This window comes from Zootoca vivipara, chromosome 2 (assembly GCF_965207765.1).
Source record: "Zootoca vivipara chromosome 2, rZooViv2.hap1.1, whole genome shotgun sequence".
Lineage (NCBI taxonomy): Eukaryota > Metazoa > Chordata > Lepidosauria > Squamata > Lacertidae > Zootoca > Zootoca vivipara.
The window spans coordinates 94,583,292-94,606,688 of NC_142584.1; the positions used below are offsets into that span (position 1 = coordinate 94,583,292).

At 43.7% G+C, this 23,397-nt stretch overlaps 1 protein-coding gene across 1 annotated transcript in view; it reads right to left on the bottom strand.

Annotated features, from left to right (window-relative positions):
• LOC118080056 (uncharacterized) overlaps positions 1–23,397 on the bottom strand; it is a 52,137-nt gene that overhangs the window by 17,779 nt on the left and 10,961 nt on the right. The window contains exons 5-9 of the mRNA XM_060271339.2: positions 17,675–17,911; positions 16,191–16,268; positions 13,132–13,345; positions 6,719–6,927; positions 3,578–3,650 (exon numbers count right to left, since the gene is read on the bottom strand). Coding sequence (XP_060127322.1) covers positions 3,578–3,650; positions 6,719–6,927; positions 13,132–13,345; positions 16,191–16,268; positions 17,675–17,911 — 811 coding nt within the window. The remainder of the gene's footprint in view (positions 1–3,577; positions 3,651–6,718; positions 6,928–13,131; positions 13,346–16,190; positions 16,269–17,674; positions 17,912–23,397) is intronic.

Here is a 23,397-nt window from a genome sequence, read left to right on the forward strand (position 1 = left end):
GAAGGCGGTGTGGCGGCAGCGGGAGGCCCCATTAGCTAAAGTGGTCCCTCAGGTTAAGAACAGTATCTGGTTAAGAACGGACCTCCAGAATGAATTAAGTTCTTAACTCAAGGTACCACTGTAATGGTTTTGTAGTCCTGCCACTGAATATCCTAAAGAATAACACTCTTATGCTGCCCATTCATTATGCATTCTTTTCTAGATGCACTAACTTTCCCATCTCTAGCAATTAGCTCCCAAAGACTGTTTCTTTTCCTTCTCTCCCTTTTCCAAACTTCCCATAAGCTATTCAGTAATCTAGTTAGTAGTCAACATGGTGCCCCACAGATGATGTTGGGGACTAGAGCTTCCATCAGCGGCAGCCAGCTGAGAATTCTTCTCTGGCTCAGGTTAAGATCTATGCAGGTGAACAATTCTGGGTTTCATAATGTTCAACTTATATATCAGGTGAGCGCTGGGGGAAAACAAGTCCAGTGGCATCATTATGTCTGAGACGGATCCAGTGAGTTGCTGCCAATTAGGGAAAGACCGTATGGGTCTACATGGATCAATGGTCTGACTCAGAACCATTGCTGGGCCCAATTGGACATTCTGCGAACGACATTTAATTAATTAATGGTCCTCTGTGAGCAGCCTTTAACATGGCTAGCCTAAAATCCAAAAGGGCAATCCACATACAGACTCTGTAACCTGAGAAATGAACGAGCCTTGGAGGAGAATGAGGAATATCAACACTGGAGTAATGCGGTCAGCATCATGATTATGTCCTCTAAAAGTCTGGTAGTTGTTTTTCTCTTTGACATCTGGTGGGAAAGCTCACCCTCAATTCTTTTCCTCCTTACTTAGGGAACACTTACTTATACCAATCCAATTGTAATCTATATTCACAGTGCATTTTCAGCCATTGGTATAACCTAACTGCTAGCCACATGTATCATGTAGCACAGGCCATTGAGCAGTGCTGCTGTGCAATCTTAATTCCTGTAGACATTGGTGCTGGGAAGAGACTGTGCTAGACTGTTTTATACCTGCCCTGCTCCTACCCTCTTCCTGAGACGCTTACAAGGAGGAGCTGCTCCCTAAGGATTTACTCCTGCTCTCTCTGACATTTTTATTTGGACTTTAGTCTTTTTTTAAAAAAATACATTAAAAAGGTTTGTATTTTGTTGTCTTAAACTTTTGAAGAGTACATTTTCCCTCCTTGAATTTTATTCTCGCGTGTGAACCTTTGTGAGCTGCCTTGGGAACCTTTTTGACTGAGAGATGGCACAGAAACAAGCTCTAACTATCACAACCCCATTGATTCAAACAGGACTTCTACAGTAGACCTCAGCCTTCGCTTTTCATCACGTGTTCTGGGTCAGGTATTGGAGAGATCACGGTTTATTGTACATTACCACTGAACAATAAACAATACAGGGAATGCATTTTTATTTTTTTACTTTAATCCCTACAAGACTTGTTATTGTCCTAAACTGAGACCAGTATTTTCCTCCCCTTATTTTAAAAAATAACATTCTTTTTTTTGTTTGCAAAAATGCCTTGCACTTGGGCAAGAGCGACATCGCTGGTATTAAAAACCGTAAGTGAAACAGCTGGTAAAAGCACTTGGAAAAAAAATTAACAGCAACATTATAAATGCATTTCCCCCCCTGAAGAAACAGTTAAAATTACTAAGTAATAAACTGAACAGAATGTCATAGAATGTCAAACTGGGCACAGTAAAAATAAATGTTATTCCCAAGGAAAATAAAAAGACTGCATATTTATGTAACATTCAGCAGATGGACATGATATTAATATCGAGCTTTTCAGTTGCACTTCTATAGCTACTGGATTTCTCTCTCTCTCTCTCTCTCTCTCTCTTTCTTTTTTTGCCTAACTTGGCAGCCCACAGGCACCATTTGATTTTTGGATTTGGACAATCCTGCAACAGATGTCCAGACCAATAAAACAAATTCCTAAAGGGCTACGCTTAATTTGTGTAATTGATCAATTTTTGTTACATGGGCCTCAGTTCACCAGCATGTAACTGCCTTCCAGATTAGCTCTGCAGTTGGGATTTCGTTCCATATGTTGCAATAGTTTATTGGCTTCTTGACGACGTGGCTGATACAACAGCGCAAGTGGGGACACCTGTTGGCAAGAAGCATCAAACAGAACAACTGGTATTAAAGCAGAGGCAAGAGAGCCCAGTTGGCACACAAGGGTACACTCTCAGGCATGGGCCCAAGGCTGGGATCGGAAAGGTCATTGCCAATAACAAACATAGACCATCTTCCAAGGCCAAATGGGCCTGGATAGACAAGGCAAGAGGGGAGAGGGTGGGAACAGACAAGGGTGTGAATCAGCAGAGGCAAGTGTGGCCCAATTTGGCAATAAGAGCTAAAGCTGAGGTAGCTCTGATGCACAGCCTGCACATGTCACACCTAGAATAAGGCAGGAGGCAGTCTGACCACTGGGTCCATCTAGCTCAATATTGTCCACATTGATTGGCAGAGACTCTCCTGGGTTTTAGCCTTGCCCGGGGATGTCGGGGGTCAAATCTGGTACCTACTGAATGCAAAACAAATGTCCACAGCATTGAACCACAGCTCTTCTCCTTCTGGAACCAGAAGCTGGCCTAAGGATATATCAAATTGTCAGAGCAGCAATGCTGGAAACCAATCAGAGCTCAAATTCCATATACCCACCTGCAGTATGTTGGGGCTGTTCTCCCCACTATATAGAATGGAGTAGTAGAACTATGGATTCCACCATGTCAGCTTTAAAGTGGGTGTTAAAGTATTATTATTATTATTATTATTATTATTATTATTATTATTATTATTACAGTCGTACCTTGCTTGGCGAATGCCTTGCTAGTCGAACTTTTTGGCTCCCGAACGCCGCAAACCCGGAAGTGAGTGTTCCAGGTTGCGAACATTCTTTGGAACCCAAATATCCGACGTGGGTTCCGCGGGTTCCGATTGGCTGCAGGAAGCTTCCATACTCTTGCAGGAAGCTTCTCACATGGGAGAACTTTCTTTTAATATTAAAAACAACAACTATACCTACCCTACCTGCAGCCTCAAGTGCTACATTTCAGAATCCTACCATTTACCATTTACCACATCATTCTGCATAATGGGTAGATTGGCTGTGAGCTTCCTGGGTGCATCGTGAGGTGGAAACATCCACCAACCAAGGCAAGGGACTTGAGTTCCAGTCCTGTATATAGCATTCCCTGACAGAGCTGCTAAATCCTGTAGGATACTCTATAAATGGTGAAAGGATTAACATGCCTTTCACTCTGAGGGTGAATGTAGATTACACCCAACACCTTTCTTACATAATAAAGTCTGTCAGCTTTAGAGGGCTTTAACCCCACCTCCTTATAGGAGTAATAAGTGCTCTAAAATGGAGAGGACAGATAAATGTTGAAAAATGATATCAATAAAATTTTTGTAGTACATTTTCCCTAATACAAAATGTCAGTGATTTACTTCTGCGCAATACAGGTTTAATTGATTCAAATAGCATCGGCAGTAATTAAAATATGGATTCTGAAGCACAACTGTTAGCTCTCATCACTCACCTATTAAACTTGCCATAGATGCTGTGTTAATTATCTTCCCATATCCTTGATTCAGCATAATGCGGCCTGCAGCCTGTGATAGAAATTAAAGGAAAGACCAGTGACCCCTTTTGTGATTCCGCTAATAATGACATGATAATAAATTAGTACTCACTTTTCAGAAGAGTTTATGTGCTAACTAATTTTCCCCTTCTCTAAAGTGCTTGATGTAAAAACTTGATATGGGGGAAATGGTTAATGCAGGAAAGTTTACGTAGCCATTTTAGTGCACTCCCAAAGTGCGGCTCCCAAAAGCTGTCAGCAAATTTGGGGTCTCTGCTTTAACTCCTTAGAACCAATGATGAAAATACAGGGCCTCTTTTAAAGGACTCACCATGTATTAGCTTGAGTTTTTGTATCAATAGTAAATGCAAGATGAATGAAGGATCCCCCTGACAAAAAATAAATAAATCTGTACCCATTGCACAGGTTGCAAGCCCAATTCAACTTGCTGGTTTTGACTTTAAAAATCCTAAATGTTTGTAGGACACATGATTTGAAGGGCCACCCCCCCTCTTTTCGGGAGGAGGGGACAGACTGTAGAACTCCCTTCTCATTGAGCCGTGCATGGTCTCATTCCCAAGTGTTAAATGGATGTAAAAAATACACCTCTTTAAGTCTGCTTTTTATAATTAAAGCCTTTCAAAAGAGCTGGCCCTGAAGGGAGAGTTTTTGAGTTCTGATATGGCTGTTATTTTAAATTGTGCTAAAATGATTGTCTAAATTGCTGCCACTGATGCTTAGTTTTATATTTTCTTATATTGAATTTGATATTCTCATGGATTTAGGAAAGAGAAATCCAGAAAAGCCATAGTTTAATTTAATTAACATATTAGAAGTGTTTATCACCCGCTCTTCATTGAATGTTTTCAATCTCTGAATGAGAGTTCCAAGGCAATTCCTTACATGTCTAATCCTTGCTTTCTATGTTTGTAGTTTGGACTGTAGATCTTAAAACCTCCAGAAGCTGAGCCAGAGCAGTGGGGATGTTCTGTTACTGGTCTGTGCTTCTGTACGCTTCTGCTCTAGTAGATAGAATATGGTGACGGTTAGGTGGCTAGTCTGATCCAATGAGATGATTGTGATATTACTGAATGCTAACAAGAGGCGATTCCAGACGGAGGTTTATTGTGGAATCGGCGCCGTTCTTGCATTGTCCACATGATATCAACATCACAATGCCGGCCTGATTTTTTTTTAAAAAAATTGTTTAACATTTAATCTAGAGTTCCTCTTGGAAAAACTGGTAAGTAACAATAGAGCAATTTTTGGGTGGTGACATTTTGGTGAGTGGTCTCTATAGTCACATCCGTATTTTTGCTTGTGCCTCACCTGAGCACAGCCAGCCGTTTTGTTTCTAGTGGCCCAAATGATGCAAGCATGCCTCCCTCCACCAATTGCCACATACCGAAGGCATTTCAGAGTTTCAGCCACTCAGACAGGAGGAGCTATTCTATCAAAATCTCAACACATTGTGAGAGACTGCCTTGAATATTGTGGTCGATATCCAATTAAGTAATTCTGTCAGCTCACGGATTTCTGGCTATACAACGGAATCTACTTTCCCTTCCTCTCCCTCAATCATCCTGTAAATCTGTTCTGGGGGTTACCGCAACCCTCCAGAGCAAATCTGGAGAGGATGAAGGGCACATGAGGAGAGCTGTCCCTTGCGGGGATCAAACTTGCAACCTTGGGTGTTATCAGCACCATGCTCTAACCAACTAAGCCAGGCATCCCCACCTGCAGCCCTCCAGGTGTTTTGGCCTACAACTCCCACGATTCCTAGGTAACAGGACCAGTGGTCAGGGATGGTGGGAATTGTAGTCTCAAAACGTCTGGAGGGCTGAGGTTGAGGAAGCCTGGACTAAGCTAGCCTTGTGTTAATACAAGGTAACAGCCTGTAGTTGCGGTGCATACATCAGGACCTTTAAAAAAAAATTAGTCAGAGGTCTTGTGCATGACCAATTTTATCAGAATTTCAATCCAGCTCAATATCAGACTTGTGCAAGATCTCTTTCCTCTTTTCCCTAGCCTTTGACACTTGAGAAGCATATTTTTATGACCTGTCCTATTCTTGTGACTGCAATTTGTTATAAACTGTTTTTAATGTTATTTTTAAAATTGTTTTAAACTACCCTGAGACCTTAGGGCATGTAATAAATCAAATAAATAAATTACTACAAAAATATGTGTGTGGTTTTTTTAAATTAAACCCCTAAAAAATAGCACAACCATCCATTGTGCCCATTGAGAAACCTGATAATTAATGGGTGGTAATGTTTCTCAGGGACCCAGGTGGCGCTGTGGGTTAAACCACAGAGTCTAGGGCTTGCTGATCAGAAGGTAGGCGGTTCGAATCCCTGCAATGGGGTGAGCTCCCGTTGCTCAGTCCCAGCTCCTGCCCACCTAGCAGTTTGAAAGCACATCAAAGTGCAAGTAGATAAATAGGGACCGCTCCGGCGGGAAGGTAAACAGCATTTCCATGCACTGCTCTGGTTTGCCAGAAGCAGCTTTGTCATGCTGGCCACATGACCCAGAAGCTGTCTGCAGACAAACGCTGGCTCCCTCGGCCTATAGAGCGAGATGAGCGCTGCAACCCCAGAGTCAGACACGACTGGACCTGATGGTCAGGGGCCGCTTTACCTTTACCTAATGTTTATCTTGGGCTCTTTTGCACACTTCCTGTGCAGACAGGTATAGAAACTGCCTGCACATCTGCAGATCAGGAAAGTATAGCGGAAAGATAAGCACTGGCTATTGAGGGGAAGTTTCAGAAGACAAATCACAGAAACATTCCACCCAGGATCACCCATGGAAACAGCATTATAGCCATGTAAAGCAGATGGCTGTGTGTGAGAGAGAGTGGGCCCTCACATGTCAATTGTGCACAAAGAAAAATTGAGATCCGAGCAACTCATTTGCAAGATATACCGTAACTTCCATCAGGAAACGCCTTAGTAAATATAGTGTCGGCAAATTATTATTGCTAGAACCTTGTAAAGTAGCCGGGATCATGCTAGCAAATCTCTGATAAATAGTGCTTTGAACACTTAAAAATGGGAAACATGTTTTATATAAAGCATTGCAGGGTCCAATACTCACCTGGCAACACAAAAACAAGCCTCGCAAATTCACATTAAAAGTTTTGTCCCATTCTTCCAGGGAGGTAGCTTCGCTTGGCGAATTCATGTTGATCCCTGCATTGTTACATGCGATATGGACTGTGCCCCACTTATCTACGATCGTAGCAAGCATCCTCTGCACATCTCCTGGTCTGCTTATGTCTGCTGCTATAGCAATGCTTTTTATCCCTAAATGAAGAAGCAAAACAAACAGAAAACATCTGACTTGCTTGCGGTTTTGTTGATGTCGTCGTCGTCGGTTTGCTCTTTCAACCCTCTTAATTACTGCGTGTCATTGCAATTAATACAGTAGTGGTAATAATTTGCAGGTGCATAATTTTCAAAGAAGCAAAACCATTTTCAACAGTGTATGCGTTGTTGTTTTTTAAAGTAACATTTCAAAAGGGCTATGTATGATCAAGCCCTTGCAAGGCTTTTGGATTTTGGCCGAAGCTTTGAACACCCCGCCATCTACTGGCAAAGGATTTCAACTGCAACTCTTCTACTCATACGTTTGAGATGCTGCTGTCGGTTGTTGAAATCTTAATTTGTGTCTCCTTCTCACCCCTCTTCAATTTTAGAATGCAATTCACTGTATTTGGTGGTGTGTGTGGCGGGGGGTTGTCTCTTGGCTGCAAATATATCTGAGAATGCCAGTACCCACAGCTGCCTCAGGAACCAGAGCTATGGACGCTGCGATTCCAGAGGGAGACTCGCAGCTTTCAGGTTCTGTGTTCGAATGAAAAAGTTGGGGGAATGCCATTCAGATTGTCCATTTGCACTTATTTCAATTTATTAGAAACAGGGTTGGAGCCCTGAACTTCCCTTATGTCTTGAAAACTGCAATGTGGGAAGTGACATTTACTTTTTCTTAGGGTACTTTTGAAACGTAGCTGGACGAGGGTCGGATTAATTGGCCCACCCTTCAGCCAGGAATTACATTTGGCAGCTGCTGCTCTCTGCTCATGCTATCCTGCTTTTTGCAGGCTCAGTCTGGACAATGCCTTTCACGTGACTGGGGATGGTGGAATCTGACAATTTCAGCCTCCCTCTATTTCTGCATTGCAAAATTCAGAGAAGTGTGAATGTCAAAGAACGTCTATGTTTCGGTTTAAATAAAAAAATTCCTTCAGTAGCACCTTAAAGACCAACTAAGTTTATATTTTGGTATGAGCTTTCGTGTGCATGCACACTTCTTCAGATACAGAGAGTTAGGTATCTGAAGAAGTGTGCATGCACACGAAAGCTCATACCAAAATATAAACTTAGTTGGTCTTTAAGGTGCTACTGAAGGAATTTTTTTTATTTTGCTTCGACTCAGACCAACACGGCTACCTACCTGTAACTATGTTTCGGTTTGTGCATTTCGCAGGTCCATATTTACATGTGAACTGTATCTCCCCTGTCCCTCCCACACCCCTTTCTGACAATAAACAAAGAAGGCAGCTACATTTCCCAAGGTATTTGCTATATTTCGCTTCCCAGCTTCCAGGTACGTGTAAATACACCTAACCACTATGAATATGGTTGGGTACAGTTGCCGCCAAACACAGACCCCACCATGATTTATTGAGGTAATGTTGTATTGAGGCATTAACTGCTTGCTGAATCCACAGCCAAATCCTGGCTGAGCTACTGTCGGTCATGCTCAAACCCTTCTCTTTATCATCCACGATTGACCCCTGTGAAAAATGGGGCCCACAGGGTAGTTGCAGGAACAAAATTAGGTAAGGATTTTAAAAGTGCATCTCAAAAGTGCCCTATAGTTGATCATAATTTTGCTGGTTGCATATTGCGCCCATTCTAGGGTCAGCCAGCTAAGTCGGGCTCTGAGATCATTAAACTGGCTCATTCTTATCAAACTGTAACAAGCATATAGCTGCTCCAGGTTTTTAAAAGAAGAGACTGGCAAGTCTGGCTTCCTGATCAACACAGATCCGGGCAGCTGATCCAATGGCCAACCACAACACATTTCAACATTGAGCTAGTTAAACTAAAGCAGGGCTTAAAAGGGTGAAATGTTCACATTTTGAAGATGATGATGATGATAATTCACATATTCCTACAGAGAGTTAGAAAAAAGGAAAGAGTGGGGATGAATGGGAAAGAGAAAAAGAAAGAAAACACAGGTACAGAGCAATAGTCTTGAAAATGCAACTGATTAAATAAATAAAATGTAAACATAATTATAATGTAACAACACCCCACCCTGAAAGCTAAAATTGAATATTGTATTGAAACATCTTGCATAGGACCATTTTCCTATACACTTATCATTATGTTGGCCTCTAGATTAAGGTGGAAAAATCTGTCAGTTTTGATTTCACTCAGTTTCTCATTTTGCCCCTTCAATTCTCCACATTTCCACATCTGTTTGTGAATATATATATATATATATATATATATATATATATATATATATATATACTTTTCCCCTCAAGAAAACCCATAACTGCTTTAGAGTATGCTTCTCCTAATATATGCATTTTGTATGCAGCTTTGCCTAATATACATCTTTTTGAAAAGCAAATTCCCTACTGCTAGAATGCATGTTTGTTGTTTTTACTAAGATGTACGTTTTTATGCACACTTTACCCCAAAATAAGCATTATTTGGCTGCAGAATTGCTCTGCAGAATTTGGAGAAGAGCACTTTTTGAAGGATCTTAGTAATATTATATTACATGTTTCCCAAAGCCAATCTACCTCACAAGGCATTTCTTCTAATTTCCAGAATTGGTGTTGCCTTGCTTCAACTAGAAGATTTAAAACAAGCCGAAGAGCCACTGCTAACACACACACACACACACACACACACACACACACACACACACACACAAAACATATATAACTATATATATGTTCAAGTTTTCTCGATTCAGAGAGTTCCCTCATTTTCAGTTGTTCACTTCTATCCACAATGAGATGAGCAAAGAGAGAAGGTATGGACCACACTGGAATGGGAAAGCAAGACTTTTGCCTTGTTATAGGAAAGAATAACCATCCTCTCTATGTCTACTCTGAAGTAAGCCCTGCAGAATTGAATGGGGCTGACTCCCAAGTAAGTCTGCATCAGATTGCTGTCCTAAATCCTTATTTACTTGTATTGATTTCATCTGAAGACATATTTGAAACCAATCTTAAACCAAGTTCAACTGCTGGTCCAGCTGGCCCAATCCTTTTCAGCTCCGTTGGGCGGCAACTCTCTACCGTAGGTCTTTCGTCACCTTTGGTGGCTGAGATAACTGGAGGAGTCAAGGACTAACCCTAGGACAGCTATCAAGCAATGCTCTTTCACTAGCTATGGGAGCATCAAGGTCTTCTTGCAGAGTTTTCCTTGTAAAGGAGCTGAAGTCTTGCACAAATGTCTGCCTTCACCATCACCCAACCCTGCAGCTTCTCGGTGCTCATTTTCATGAGCAAGCAAACTACAGTGAGTCAATTTGTTTTGCAAAAAATTCGTCTTGCGAATCGCGGTTTCCCATAGGAATTCTTTTTTTGCCCATAGGAACGCATTAATTAAATTTCAATGCATTCCTATGGGAAACCGCGACTCGCAAGACGAATTTTTCACAAAACAAATTTGTCTTGCAAGTCACCATCAGATCGCAAGACGCATTCGTCTTGCGAAAAATTCATCTTGCAGGGCATTCGTCTTGCGAGGTACCACTGTATTGGGAAAATGGTTTTAATGACATTGCTTTTAAAGCCTGAATGAAGATGGTGTTGACTGGGCTAGGCGTGTGGGAAGAGAGGCAAGGTCGGATTGAATTTCAAAGCCCGAGACTCTCCCTTACTATCAGGTGTCCTCTCCGTATGAGAGAGTTGGCAGGTCTGGATCCCAGGGAAGCAACCTGATTTATTAATGCCCGCCTAGTGGAGCTGAGCCAGCATTTTTGATCCGGCAACCATTTTAGCATGTGTGATGCGCCCGTAACAATTTGCACATGAAGCCCTGGACAGTGTTTGATCAGAACTGGCCCTAATTTGTTGTGGCTATGCAGCGGATGTGTTCTCTGGTAGCATAAAGAGCAGGGAGAGCAATAGCTGCTGTTTGGCTCCACTTTGTTAGGGAAAAATCTTAAATGCCACAGCTGACACATGATTTATTGTATGGAACACCTTCTTTTGCTGGCTGATTGATGTGTATTATATAGAACCGGTTAACAAAAGATTGCTCTCCTCTGTTCCCGTCAGTCATGCCTCATTGTATGTTATTTTTCCTTCAAGTACCCCAATGAAGAATTCTATATAGGGTAATTTGCTTTCCTGGTTGAATCATCTCTGCTAGGCAACAAGGATCCGGCTAAGCTAAGTTGGTCCTTGTTTACCAACAAAGAGTTGAGGCAGTAGCTTTAGAGAACTTGCTTTATTGTTCAAAACAATCCCCTTGTACGGAATATCTCTTAAGCTGCAGGTCACACACCCCCCCCCCAAATGTACGGATTCACCCACCACCCCCAGTCTCTCGCCTGCAAGGTGAGTGCCATCACTTTATGTAGCCTTGGAGAAACCTGACTGTTTGCAGCAGTACAGAAAATCTTTGGGATCAAAACCTTTGAGGGCAAGGGAGAGCCAATAATAATAATAATAATAATAATAATAATAATAATAATAATAATAATAACCTAATGAGGACTGAGCAATCTCAGGGGCCACAATATATCAACTAGCTGTTGGGGAGAGCAGACGGAAGTTGGGGAAACGGAATGGAGTCGTTTGGAGTGGCTGGCACACTGACTGGCAACCCTCTGCACCGCAACATTTTGTTGCAGCGTCCCACTTGTGAACATTCCACCTTTGACTTTTCCACTGCTGTTCTAAGAAGAAACATACACAGCGTCTTTGTACAAGAGCCATGCTTGGGAACTGAAATATGTAAACTTGCCAAATGACACCGGGAGAGCTCACGGCGGCAGACGGCAAGAGCAGAACTGTTGCATCCCGGACTAAAGATGTTACTGGCAATTGCTGGTCCATGCTAACAAATGTTCTAGCCAAAGACAATGAGAGGTTCGTCAAGACAAGCAATGCCTGCTGGGCTGCCTTTGCCTTGGTGGGCCACACAAGGTCCATAGAATTGCATTTACAGGAACCAGTGCTGACAGAAAATGTTGATGTCCAGGTACACGCTAAAAATCAGGGTTGTGTAAAAGATGTTGCGTTGGATTTGGGTCAGTGACCTTTGGCACTCACTGTTTCATATGCTATTCTCCCTCACAGGGCTGTTTTGAGGACAAAATAGTGGGGAGCAATGTATGCTAGCCAAAGCTCCTTGGAGAAAGAATAGAGTAGAAAAGTAATATATAAATAAAGTGCATGATTGTTCTGAATGGTGTCCAGAACATTGGGGGCATAGAAAATTATACTGTCAGAGGAATGGTCTATCTAGCTCAGCATAATTAACACTGACTGGCAGCAGTTGTCCAGGGCTTCAGGCACAGATCTCTCCCAGTCCTGTCTGGAGATGCCTAGTGTGCAACTGGGTGAATTTAGACCCTGGATTTAATCGTCTTCTGCTCCTGCTCTTTGGGTGGCCCTTCAATTGTGAAGCACACAGCATTTCCCTTCCTCCTACCATGCTTTACAACTATGGTACTTCTGGACATCCTGATACATTAGAACAGGGTTTCCCAAACTTGAGTCTCCAGCTGTTTTTGGACTACAAATCCCATCATCCCTAGCTAGCAGGACCAGTGGCCGGGAGTGATGGGAATTGTAGTCCCAAAACATCTGGCGGCCCAAGTTTGGGAAACTCTGTGTTAGAACAACAACAGCAACAAAAGCCAAGCCTGTTTGTTTTTAAAAAGTTACTCTGAACATTTGTTGTTTCACATTTTAAGCTCGCTTCAATCATAGAACTGTAAAGAGTTTGTTTCTACTGCCCTGGTGCTAAGAACATACTTACTTGGAATAGGCACTATTCCAAGGAAAGGATGACCCATATTTTTAACAGAAGAAAAAAAATATATTAAAGTGAGCATATATACCCAATTACATAGCTGGGCCCCTGCTTTTTATTAAATTTCTGCCCTGCCCTTCACCTGCAGATTCCAGGAGGGTTTGCAAGATAAAATTACAATATAAACAAACCAATAATTCCCCCTCCCACAACACATTTAAAAGGCCATTGGATGTCAATCAGCCAAAGGCCTGGTTGAAGAGGAACATTTTCACCTGGTGCTTAAGGTGTATAATGAAGGCACCAGCCGAACCTCCCTGTTTGCTACTGCCTTCTGCACCTGCTGTTTCTGGGTGCCGTTGGCTAGGGACCATAGGATAGGGACCTTGCCCCCAACCCAGCTCTAGCTGCACCCCTGGAGAGGCCAAGGATTGAACCTGGAACTTCAACATGAAAAGCAGGTGTTCTCCTATTGCTATCTGTGTTTCATACCTTTGAGCCTCAGCTCACATGCTACTGCCTCTGCTTTGGCAAGCACCAGATCCGCCACAGCTACTTTCGCCCCTGCTTCCCCCAGCGCATGGCAAAAGGCTCGGCCGATCCCCTGGCCTCCTCCGGTGACATAGGCGACTTTGCCGTCCAGCTGCAGGCGGTCGAGGATGCGGCGACCACGGTGGCCCCAAAACACGTCGTCTTTCACAACACCCTTTTGTAACCAAAACAGAGGAGTTCGCTGAGGCACGAAGGAAGCAAGCGTGACATGTAAAGATGAGCTGGCACACTCTCACTTTAAAGAGCTTGCGATCAGGAAGCTCGGCAAGCCTTTCGCCGTTAATGAGTGTATACATAGTGCCCCCATATGGATAAGAGGTGGATTTCTAGCATGGACATTTCCCCATGCTTAGAAAGAGTTGCATTTGCTGCTGCAAGCTTTAGGAAGGATTCAACCCCCAGTCCAACCCCCAGGAAGCGTAATCAGAATTATCTCAACAATTGCAATGGATAATCAACATTTAAATGAGGAGCAGGATTGTGCCCTTCTCCCAAACTTTATGCACTCACTCAAGCGGTTTTTTTTCCTTTTTCCTTTACAAGGTTGTTATTGTACTTCACCAGATCTTAACCTATTACAGTGATTGCAAGATTGGATTCCAAATATCATTGAATTTATGCATGGCAAGCCTGTGTTTATGTGCAACTTGTCCGTATGTTGCAAATTTGTATAAGTCTTCAATCCAATCATAGAAGGGAGCCCCATTTTTACTTTTCCAATGTGTCAGTATCAGTCATTTTGCCGTGGTAAGGGTACAGAGAGTTCTCTCATATTGTCCTTTTGTAAGGTTCCATGTGCTGGACATATAATTCAAAAGGATATTTTGCTCTGTAAATGTTAGGTTGTTCTGTACAGTTCTGTTGATAGTTTCCGTCAGTGCTTCCCCCCCCCCCGGGGGGGTGTACGCAGGGGTACGCATACCCCTAAACATTTTGTGAATCTTTGTATTTTGTCCATTTACTGTATTTATTTTTCCCGACTTGAACTATAAAATGGTGATTTTCTTGAGTCTAAATGAGAGTATCCCTAAACATTAAATCCGTCCGGCCTACTGCCCCTAGTCCTACAGGACCCTCATAAAAGTGCATGGTCCAAACTAGTGCACCAAAAACTCCTTTCCTGCCGACTCCATCCACATCAGCTCCTTATGATGGGCCTTACCAATGCAAAAAGGCTAATTGGACAGCACCTCAAGGACCTTGAGCAACAGAACAATCTGGCCATCACAAAGAAATCCTGCCCTTGGTTTGCCTTCTTTCCCCCCTCCCAGCTGGAACCCCTGTCACACTATCTGTATAAATTAAGGTAAAGGTAAAAGGACCCCTGACCATTAGGTCCAGTCGTGACCGACTCTGGGGTTGCGCGCTAAATTAACCATCTCTAAATTCAGACGTGCTTTTACTTTAGCCAGATTGGGTGTGCTGCCCTCCGCCGTACCCGAGGGCAGATTTCAAAAGATTCCAATGGAAAAACGACTCTGCCCCTGTGGAATTGGCAACGCGGAAACAGTGGCTCACATCCTTCTGTCATGTCCCCTCTATAAAGACTTGCGGCTCAATCTCATTACACCACTACTCATAACTATCCCAGGCCGCCCAAATGAGGCCACATTGTTCTTTCTTCTATCAGATCAAAATGACCTGAGAACAACAGAAGTTGCCAGATTCATCGAGGGTGCAATGAGACTAAGGGCTATCTTTTAAACGATAATCATAGTCATATGACTGATCCTTTTATCCATGTTGTTTTTAATTGTATATTGCGTGTATTCTGTTGCTATGGCTGTCAGCTATGCAAATAAAGCTTATTGATTGATTGATGTTTTTTAAGAAAAAGAGCACTGGTTTCCATTACCTTCTGCCCAAAATCTTTCAATATATGCACTCACTCAAACTTGTGAATAGAGCACACACACAACTTGTATGCATCTATAGTAGGGGTTGACAACCTTTTTGACGCAGTGGGCACATTTGGAGTTTTGAGAAAGTGTCTTGAGTGCCAGTCCCAGAATCATAGAACTGTAGCGTTACAAGGGACCTCGAGATGCAGGACTCTCAACATACGATTGGCCTACCTGCCAAGTTGCTGTCAGAGAAATAAGGGACCGGGCCGGAAATAGCAGGCCGGAAGTAGCGCTGCCGCCATTTTGGAACTGGGCAGAGCATGCTCAGAAGTGACTTTTGATGCTGCTTTGCCCAGTTCCAACTGGGCAGAGCAGCATCAAAAGTCGCTTCTGAGCATGCTCCGCCCAGTTCCAAAATGGCCACCGCGCCAGAATAAACCGGGGGAAAACAAAAAAATCCGTTTTTTCAGCTAGGAACAGCTGGAAAAACGGGGATTTCCCGGGGAAAACGGGAGACTTGGCAGCTATGACGATTGGTTGGTTGGTTCCTCCCCCCCCCCAATCCAATTTGAAACTGCCCAGACCCGGCTTGGCTTTGCACATATGCTAGCAGTTTTCTAAGGGAGCATGGGCAGGAGCTGGCTACTGCAACCACACAGGTGTGCCCCCACAGCTACAACTTCACTACTGCCCTTCCCCAGTCCTATCTAGTTACAGCGATGCTGCTGTTAGGAGGCAGACTCCTTAGTGCTATCCCATCACATAATAATATGGCACAATCATGATTAGTGGCCACTGGGTACTCAGGACTGTGTGGCTCAGGATTGCTGGCTAGGAAGTCTGACTTTATTTCGTGTTTTGTGTCATTTGTTTATAAAAAAAAATTATATGCCACTATATCACAACACTATCAAAATTGTTTTAGGATTATAGACATATATAATAAAAAAACATATACCAATTAAAAATCAAAGGCCATCAACTGGGGGAGCAAAGTTCTGACTGGGAGGGATGCAAATGTGTGAGGCCAGCCTTAATAGCAAGTCAAGGATATGAGGGGAGAAACTGGCAAGACAGATGTTGTTGGGTTTTTTGTTTCTTTCTTTCAAGTTTGAAATGCACACAAATTCCTTTGAGAGAGAGGCAAATACATACTGCTAGGTTAGTCTCCTCATCGGCCCATATCCGACTCCTTTGGAGAAGAATCAAGCCACCTTCCACAGGGAGGACCACCTTGACAAATGAAAACACACTTCATGAAACACTTCAGATAAAACCTCATCCGTCCACTTTGAGCCCAGTCATGGCAACTATTGCAGAGAGGAGTGTCAAAAACATTCACAACGCCCCTTCCTCTCCCAGTAACAGGGGTCCTTCCCTCCCGCCGTGGTCTCAGGAAACACTTGTTACTTCATCAAACAACATTTAGATACAGCAACGCCAGTTTTGAAAGGGATCAGTGGAAGGTTTTCTTATATCTTGGTGGTGAAACTAGTGTGTTTGCTGCTGGTCTGAACTGGGTCTGTGGTCTTGGAATGCAAGACTTCACAGTTGCCTGGCTTCTGTCAGCTTGAAGAGGGAAATTAGAGGTGAGTGGGGGGAAGAAGGCAGTGTCAGCCTGGAGACCTAGGAGTAAGCAGGGCTCTCATAAAGCTGTGCTGAGTTTACCTGAAGTGCCTGGAGTCTAAGGCAGGCAGCCCTGCTGGGCAACAGCACACCTGTGTCTCCTCTTGACTTGAGACAAGAGAGCACCCTTCTTTCCCTATCTTCGCTCCTTCCTTCCCTATTTCACACCTGTGAACAGTGTGGAAAGATGCCCAGTGACAGCATGAGGGACATTCCCTCAATGATGAGCAAGGGAATCACTTGATTTCTTTGCCAGACTTACCCTTTCTCTCAAATTCTTCTTTTGCCCAGAAGCACCAGCATTAGACCCTGTCTGTGTCAGACTCAAGGAAAAACCCTGGGACCCACCAGAAATCCAATACAATTTCACAGGCCTATAACTATCTGATATGGAGGAAAGCCAGATTGACAGCTCCAGGTCCGTTCTTAACCTGAAGCCGTTCTTAACCTGAGGCACCACTTTAGCTAATGGGGCCTCCCACTGCCGCCGTGTCGCCGGCGCACGATTTCTGTTCTCATCCTGAGGTAAAGTTCTTAACCCGAGGTACTAAACTTCCAGGTTAGCGGAGGCTGTAACCCAAAGTGTTTGTAACCCAAGATGTCTGTAACCCGAGATACCACTGTAACAGCAAAAGAGAGCGGCAGGCATACTTTGAATAAGCATTAAAAGTACCAAACATACTTTTAAAACTAGAGCACATATACCAAATCAAAAGGCCCGGGCAAATAAATTTGTTTTTACCTGGCACCAAGGCACCAGGCAGAGCACTTCAGAGTCAGGGGTGGAGGGAGCGAGACAGAGAAGGCTCAGTCCTCAGTCACCACCCACCTCACCTTAATGTGATTATAATATATTCCTATTAGCAAGGGAAGCTTATATAAAGATAATCAGTACGTTTATGTCAAATGGAAGGGAGCAAGCAGAAGCGCCTAAACAAACATGGCGCTTCCACCCCGAAACATGCAAAAAGCTATTATAATATTGATGTCACCCTTAATTGTATCGCACGAACCTGCTCCATGCGAGGATCTGAATTAATTACTTGATTCAGTTTTTTGACACCTAATACATTTTCATCTGCCGTATTCTCCAGGTAGGCCTCTCCTTTCATGAGGGTGTTCTCTATGCAGAGCGTCCCATCCATCCTTAGCAAATGGTTCTCCATGACAAAGCGATAGTACTCTGCAGGGTTCCTTTGATCGGCATCAATAAAGACTATATCAAAATCTTTCCCCACGGCTGCTAACTCCTGGAATCAAAAATATTACAACCATGTCAAAGGAAGCATCATAGCTATGTGTTATTTGGCCCCGAGGCCAAAACAAGTCAGGTGTCCTTGCTTTTAAACAAGCAAACGTCTTGCCTGCTTGCTTTAAAATAAAAATCCAGCTGCCGGATAGTTCTGGTCAGGTCTAGACATGTACTTACAACTTTCACTTTGTGGATCAACATGACCCCAGCCAGCATTTCTAAGCTTCGCAAGCTTAATACACAGTGGGCTTCACCCTGCCCTGCACTGCTAGTTGACAATGGCTGGCAGTGGCTGGTGCAAAGACAAGAATGCCACTCAAGCTGGTTTTGCAGAGACACCTAGGGAAAAGAGACCTGCCATGCTTTGAGTATGCAAATTGGAATCTGGACTTCGCCCAGCAGCCCAATCAGACACTTTCAAACATGGCTCTCTGGTTTCCTTTAAAACGAACAGACAGAGGGTGAATTCTAAGGGAAGGCACTTCAAACCTTCTGGCACTGGCACATAATCCACTGGCACTCAAACCAATAACTTTTTCATACTAGCCACTGGCCATGACAAATCTGAATAAAAAATAAATACACATAAAGGGATGCCGTGCCGCAAATAATAGTCTCTATTTAGATCTCTGCATCTCCCTTACAGTTCAGTAATGCTATATTGTCCAGGGACTTCTTTCTGATCTTTTTGGCTGCCAGAGGAAAAAAGGGTCCAATGTACTGTATAGTGGGCAGTATATTAATAGGGCAAGATGCCCTCCACCTGCGGTTGCCCACACGTACAGAGTCTGTCTTCGTATGATGCTGGTACACCTTGGTGATTTCCAGTGATGCACCTTGTTCTTGACCTAAATGAGGTTTTAATTCTTCTACACTGTAGAATAAGTAGGATACAGCACAGGTAGCCAAGAAAGTGCACTACAGATGCTGTTGAGCTATAGGTCCAATCAGCTATGGCCAATACTCAGGGATGATGCGAGTTGCACCTCATTGGCTACCCCAGGGGCACCTAATATACCTGGGGGGAAGCACACGGCCCTTTTAAAAACACCATTGGAATATTTTACTGTATGTGGACATCTACTCTTGTTGCTTCTGGATGCTATTCTATTGAGTACAGTTTATATTCACTGGCAAAGCTAAATCTCGGGGGAAGCTAGAGAGGGAATGCAATTTCTAGTAATAACAGCTCACAACAGTGAATACTATCCACTTATCCCCACAATTTCCAGCTATTTTGGACTCCTTTCTGAATTAACCTTTCATATCAAAAGGAGCAATTCTGCACACTAGAGACTCCGACACAATTTCATGCATAATTTATTCACTCAGCTCAACATTAAACGTGGAGTCCTTGACTTTGTCAAGGTGGATTCTGTTGGCAGACTTCACAAGCAGCCAAACAGGGGGAAATGAGATCTGCGCTTCAACCTCTTCACCTAGCCTGTCGAAGAAACGAGAGGAGGGGATGACAAAGGAAGCAAAGTCCCTCGCGCACGTCCACAGCGGCGCTGCAATTACCAGCAGCTTTTGCAAATGCGTCCTTATTACTTCCCGGTATTATCTGGTTAAGGCTTTCAAACGGAGCGATCTGAAACTGCGCCTCCATGAAAATAATAATAAGCCTGGAGGGCGTGAGGGAAAAGTTCCAAACCCGCTAGATAAATAAATAACATGCTACAACGGTGCCTTACATGATGGGGACCCTGTAGCATGTCACCAGGACAATAATGTATGGTTTCTGCCATAATCAATGTGAGGGGTATCAAACACTCAAAACGTTGAGTGTTTTGTTGTTGTTGTTGTTGTCGTCGTCATGTTTATTCTCATTATCCTTTTATTATGAGGCAATTGTCTCCCTTTATGGACGAGGAATTAAGACACAAGGCAAAGGAAACGCAAGATTCCTGTGGCCGCCACAAGATATCAAGAGTGTGGCTATATCAGCAGCTCCTTTAACAAGGCCTGGGTATCTTAAAGAGAAAGGAGAGCATTCACGGAAGGCCGCCGCATATGTTCTGCTCGGCATCCAAGCAAGCAGACAGAGCCTGTGCAGCAGGAAGCTATGGGATAATTTTGCTTGGCAGCTGTTCAGAACAGCATCTGCAAAGGGATTGGGGAACGTGTGAGAGTAGGTCCGCCCTGTGTGCACAACCATCTGCTAATTCCCTGCCTTGTGTACCCTAATCCCTACTGGGGCACCTAAGCAGACTGTGGGCTGCCCTATCCTTCAGTCTATGATCTGCGGCATGAATTAGAGCTTGCCTCCTTTGACCTTCTGCAAAGCATCAACACAGGAAATCTTTGGCTTTAGCTTATTGGCGCATCCATGCGAGGCAGTGAAAAGCTCCACGTAGCCAAGTCTCATATAAGCTCAACAGGGGCTGGCCCGAAACATTTTGATGCCTAAGGCAGCAAAGGATAAGACAGTGCCCTCTCCTATTTCAGGTACAGAAACCAAACAGACTGGCAGCTGAATCTTGCTTTAGCGCTGGCAATGGGACAGAATCTTCCTAGCTCTCTTTGGGAATGACACATCTCTTCCCTCTGCACCATGCTATCTTTTATACACAACCAGTGTGGTGTAGTGGTTAGTGTCTCGGACTAGGACCTAGCAGACTATGGTTCAAATCCCCACTCAGACTTCAAGCACACTGGGTGACCTTGGGCCAGTCACTGCCTCTCAACCTAGCCTACCTCCCAGGGTTGTCAACCTGAAGACTGGTGGTTCGAGCCCACACAGTGATGCCTGTGGGTAGGATTCCTGCACTGCAGGAGGTTGGACTAGATGTCCCTCGGGGTCCCTTCCAACTCGTCAATTCTATGATTCTATGAATCCTTGGAGAAAAATGTGGGGGGTAGAAGTGAAATAAATAAATAAATAAATACTAGTGGCTTTCTTTGTCTGTTTGAAGACCATTTTCTTATTCCCCATTTAGTAAAGCTATCTTGCATAGGGTTGCCGTGTCCTCTTTTTCAGGGATAAAATTTGAGACAAATTGCATTTATTTGCTTTGAATGGCCACCATGGCGTCCTCTTTTTTTGCTCTTGTTTCTAGAGTCTAGAAACAAACATGGCCTTATCTTAGGCACCATAGCACTGTTTGGCCTATGCGCCCAACACTATATGCCTCTATTTGATCAATTAATATCTTGCCCTTCTCTTAAAGAAGCCCAGGGTAGCAAAAAATAATAATTATAAACATCTAAACATAATTCCTTGTACAGTATTAACTTCTTCTTTTTTAAAGCTATAAGCACCAAAACCCAAACAGCAAGACAACCGTGTGTTAATGATCCTAGAAAGAGATCTTGAACAAGCTGGCCAGAGCAGTCGCCTATGGACAGGCCCATACAAGAGCTTCCAGGTGCTTCTTATTTCTTTGGGCTGAGCAACAGAAGGAGAGAGAAGGCTCCTGCTCTTGGTTCCAGACCTAGTGTGGTCATGTGTCCTACACTATGGCAGGCAGTTCTCTTGAAGGAGTCTTCTATTTAAAGTGTTGCCTGGCCCAAGTCCGGTTTAAAGGTAAAGAATTCTAAGAAGCCTTTTGCAGTTGCCCCAAAACAGTTAGCACACCTCAGCAGGCTGAAGAGGCCACCTGCGTCACCTCTTCACAGTCTATCCAGAGTTGCCTCAGTTTTGCTTTAACGTCCTAGGCCTCATTTGCCTCTACGACCTGATGAATTCTTTTTCAGTCATTTGGCTTTGTCATCTTAAACAAGCCTCCCCTCCACACACACAAACTGGCAAGGAACAAATCTGGCAAGCAGGCAGAACACATAAGGCACCTCCATATGGCACTTATTTGAGAAGATGGCTCTACTCTCTCTCTCTCTCTCTCTCTCTCTCTCTCTCTCTCTCTCTCTCTCTCTCAGAGCAACTCCATCCCTCATTCAGTATTGTAATCTTCTTGGCCCATCTAACCAGTTCAGAGTGCTTACTGCAGCTCATCTTCAGTCTGAAGAAGCCTTTTTCTCCCTTGAATGGGCGCACCTTCAGGCACCAGAAAGCCTCTCTGCACTAGAGATGATGTGCTTGCTCCAATGTACAGAATAGTTAACTCTGTGTTTGCGGGAGCTTCAGTGCCTTAATGATCATGAATGAAAGCTAACCACAGACATGGGATAAACCAGAAAGGGGCAATAGGGGGACAGAAAATATTGTCTCTAATGCTACATCAATCCAATGCACAACTACTAACAAGGAGATCCTATGAGCATTCTGCTGAATTTCTATATGAAGAGGGTTGCCACCTAAAAGGATGTGGCTGGAGCCTCTTCCCCCTGCCCAACTGCATGAAAGGTGGTTCAGATTGCAGCAAGGTCCACTACCACAAGACCTTCAAAAGCTCAGATGTAATCTATGTCCAAGGTGGAACCAATCACAACAAGAGCTCAAAAGTGTGTGTGTGTGTGTGTGTGTGTGTGTGTGTGTGGGAGAGAGAGAGAGAGAGAGAGAGAGAGAGAGAGAGAGATATTCCTGAATGCAATGTGTTTGGTGGACAATGGCCACCACGGGTAAGACATGTGGTTAATTAATAGACAATATATGTATTCCTCTTTTGGCATTTCCTGGTCTCTCTCCCTCTCTCTCCCCCTGCCCCCCATCTCTGTTCCCTCATTCTGGATGTTCAGGGCTGAGAGAAAAGCAGCAGTGCTAAAAATGTGCTACAAAGAGTTTTGACTCTTTCCGACTTAACCCCACTTTGGAGGTATTGAAAACGTGCTGCCTTCTGGCCGCGTTTGACAATCTAGATCACTTAGCCTTTTGCAAGGGCCGTTTACACCACGCCATTGGAAAATCAACCTCAGCGCTCTCCTTTAAAGGTTCCATTTTCATGTCTTCGCTCCCATCCAGGTCCCTCCTTTAATCTTCACACTGCATGTACTCTTGCTTGCCTCTAGATATTTTTATTCACAGTCAGTTACACTGAATGAGCACTAGAGAGCAACAGCAATTCAATTAATTTCACACTCTTTGCAGGGAGCAAAAAGGATTTTTAAAACCTTGCGCCATTGCAGGTGATCTGTAACGTTCTTCCCCCTCCCCCTTAGTGTATCTGCCAACATCATTGTATTGAGGTGTACATATTTATTTCCTGTCAAGCCCACAGTGACAAAAAGAGTCTGAGAAGCTTGTGACCATTTAACTGAGAACCAAAGGCAAGGCAGCAGAAATAATGCAAAAGGAAGCTGCAGTGAGGAAGAGCATATGAGTCACCTGAAGCCCAGCTGGGTAGTGAGATGTTTGGCCTTTTTCAAGCTGTATGGTTGACTGGGAGGCCTGATCTCTAGCAAGCCCTCCAGAAGCCTAGTCCTGTGTTTTGTCATTATGCAAGTTGCTGCATAATTGAAAGAAACAACTCAATCTTGAGGTGTATCCCTAGCCCCAAGGAGAAGTTCATGCCTTCAACTGGCTTTGCTTACAAAGATAAGTACTGAGGGTTTTTTTGGGGGGGGGCAACAACTTTACATCCTCCCCCT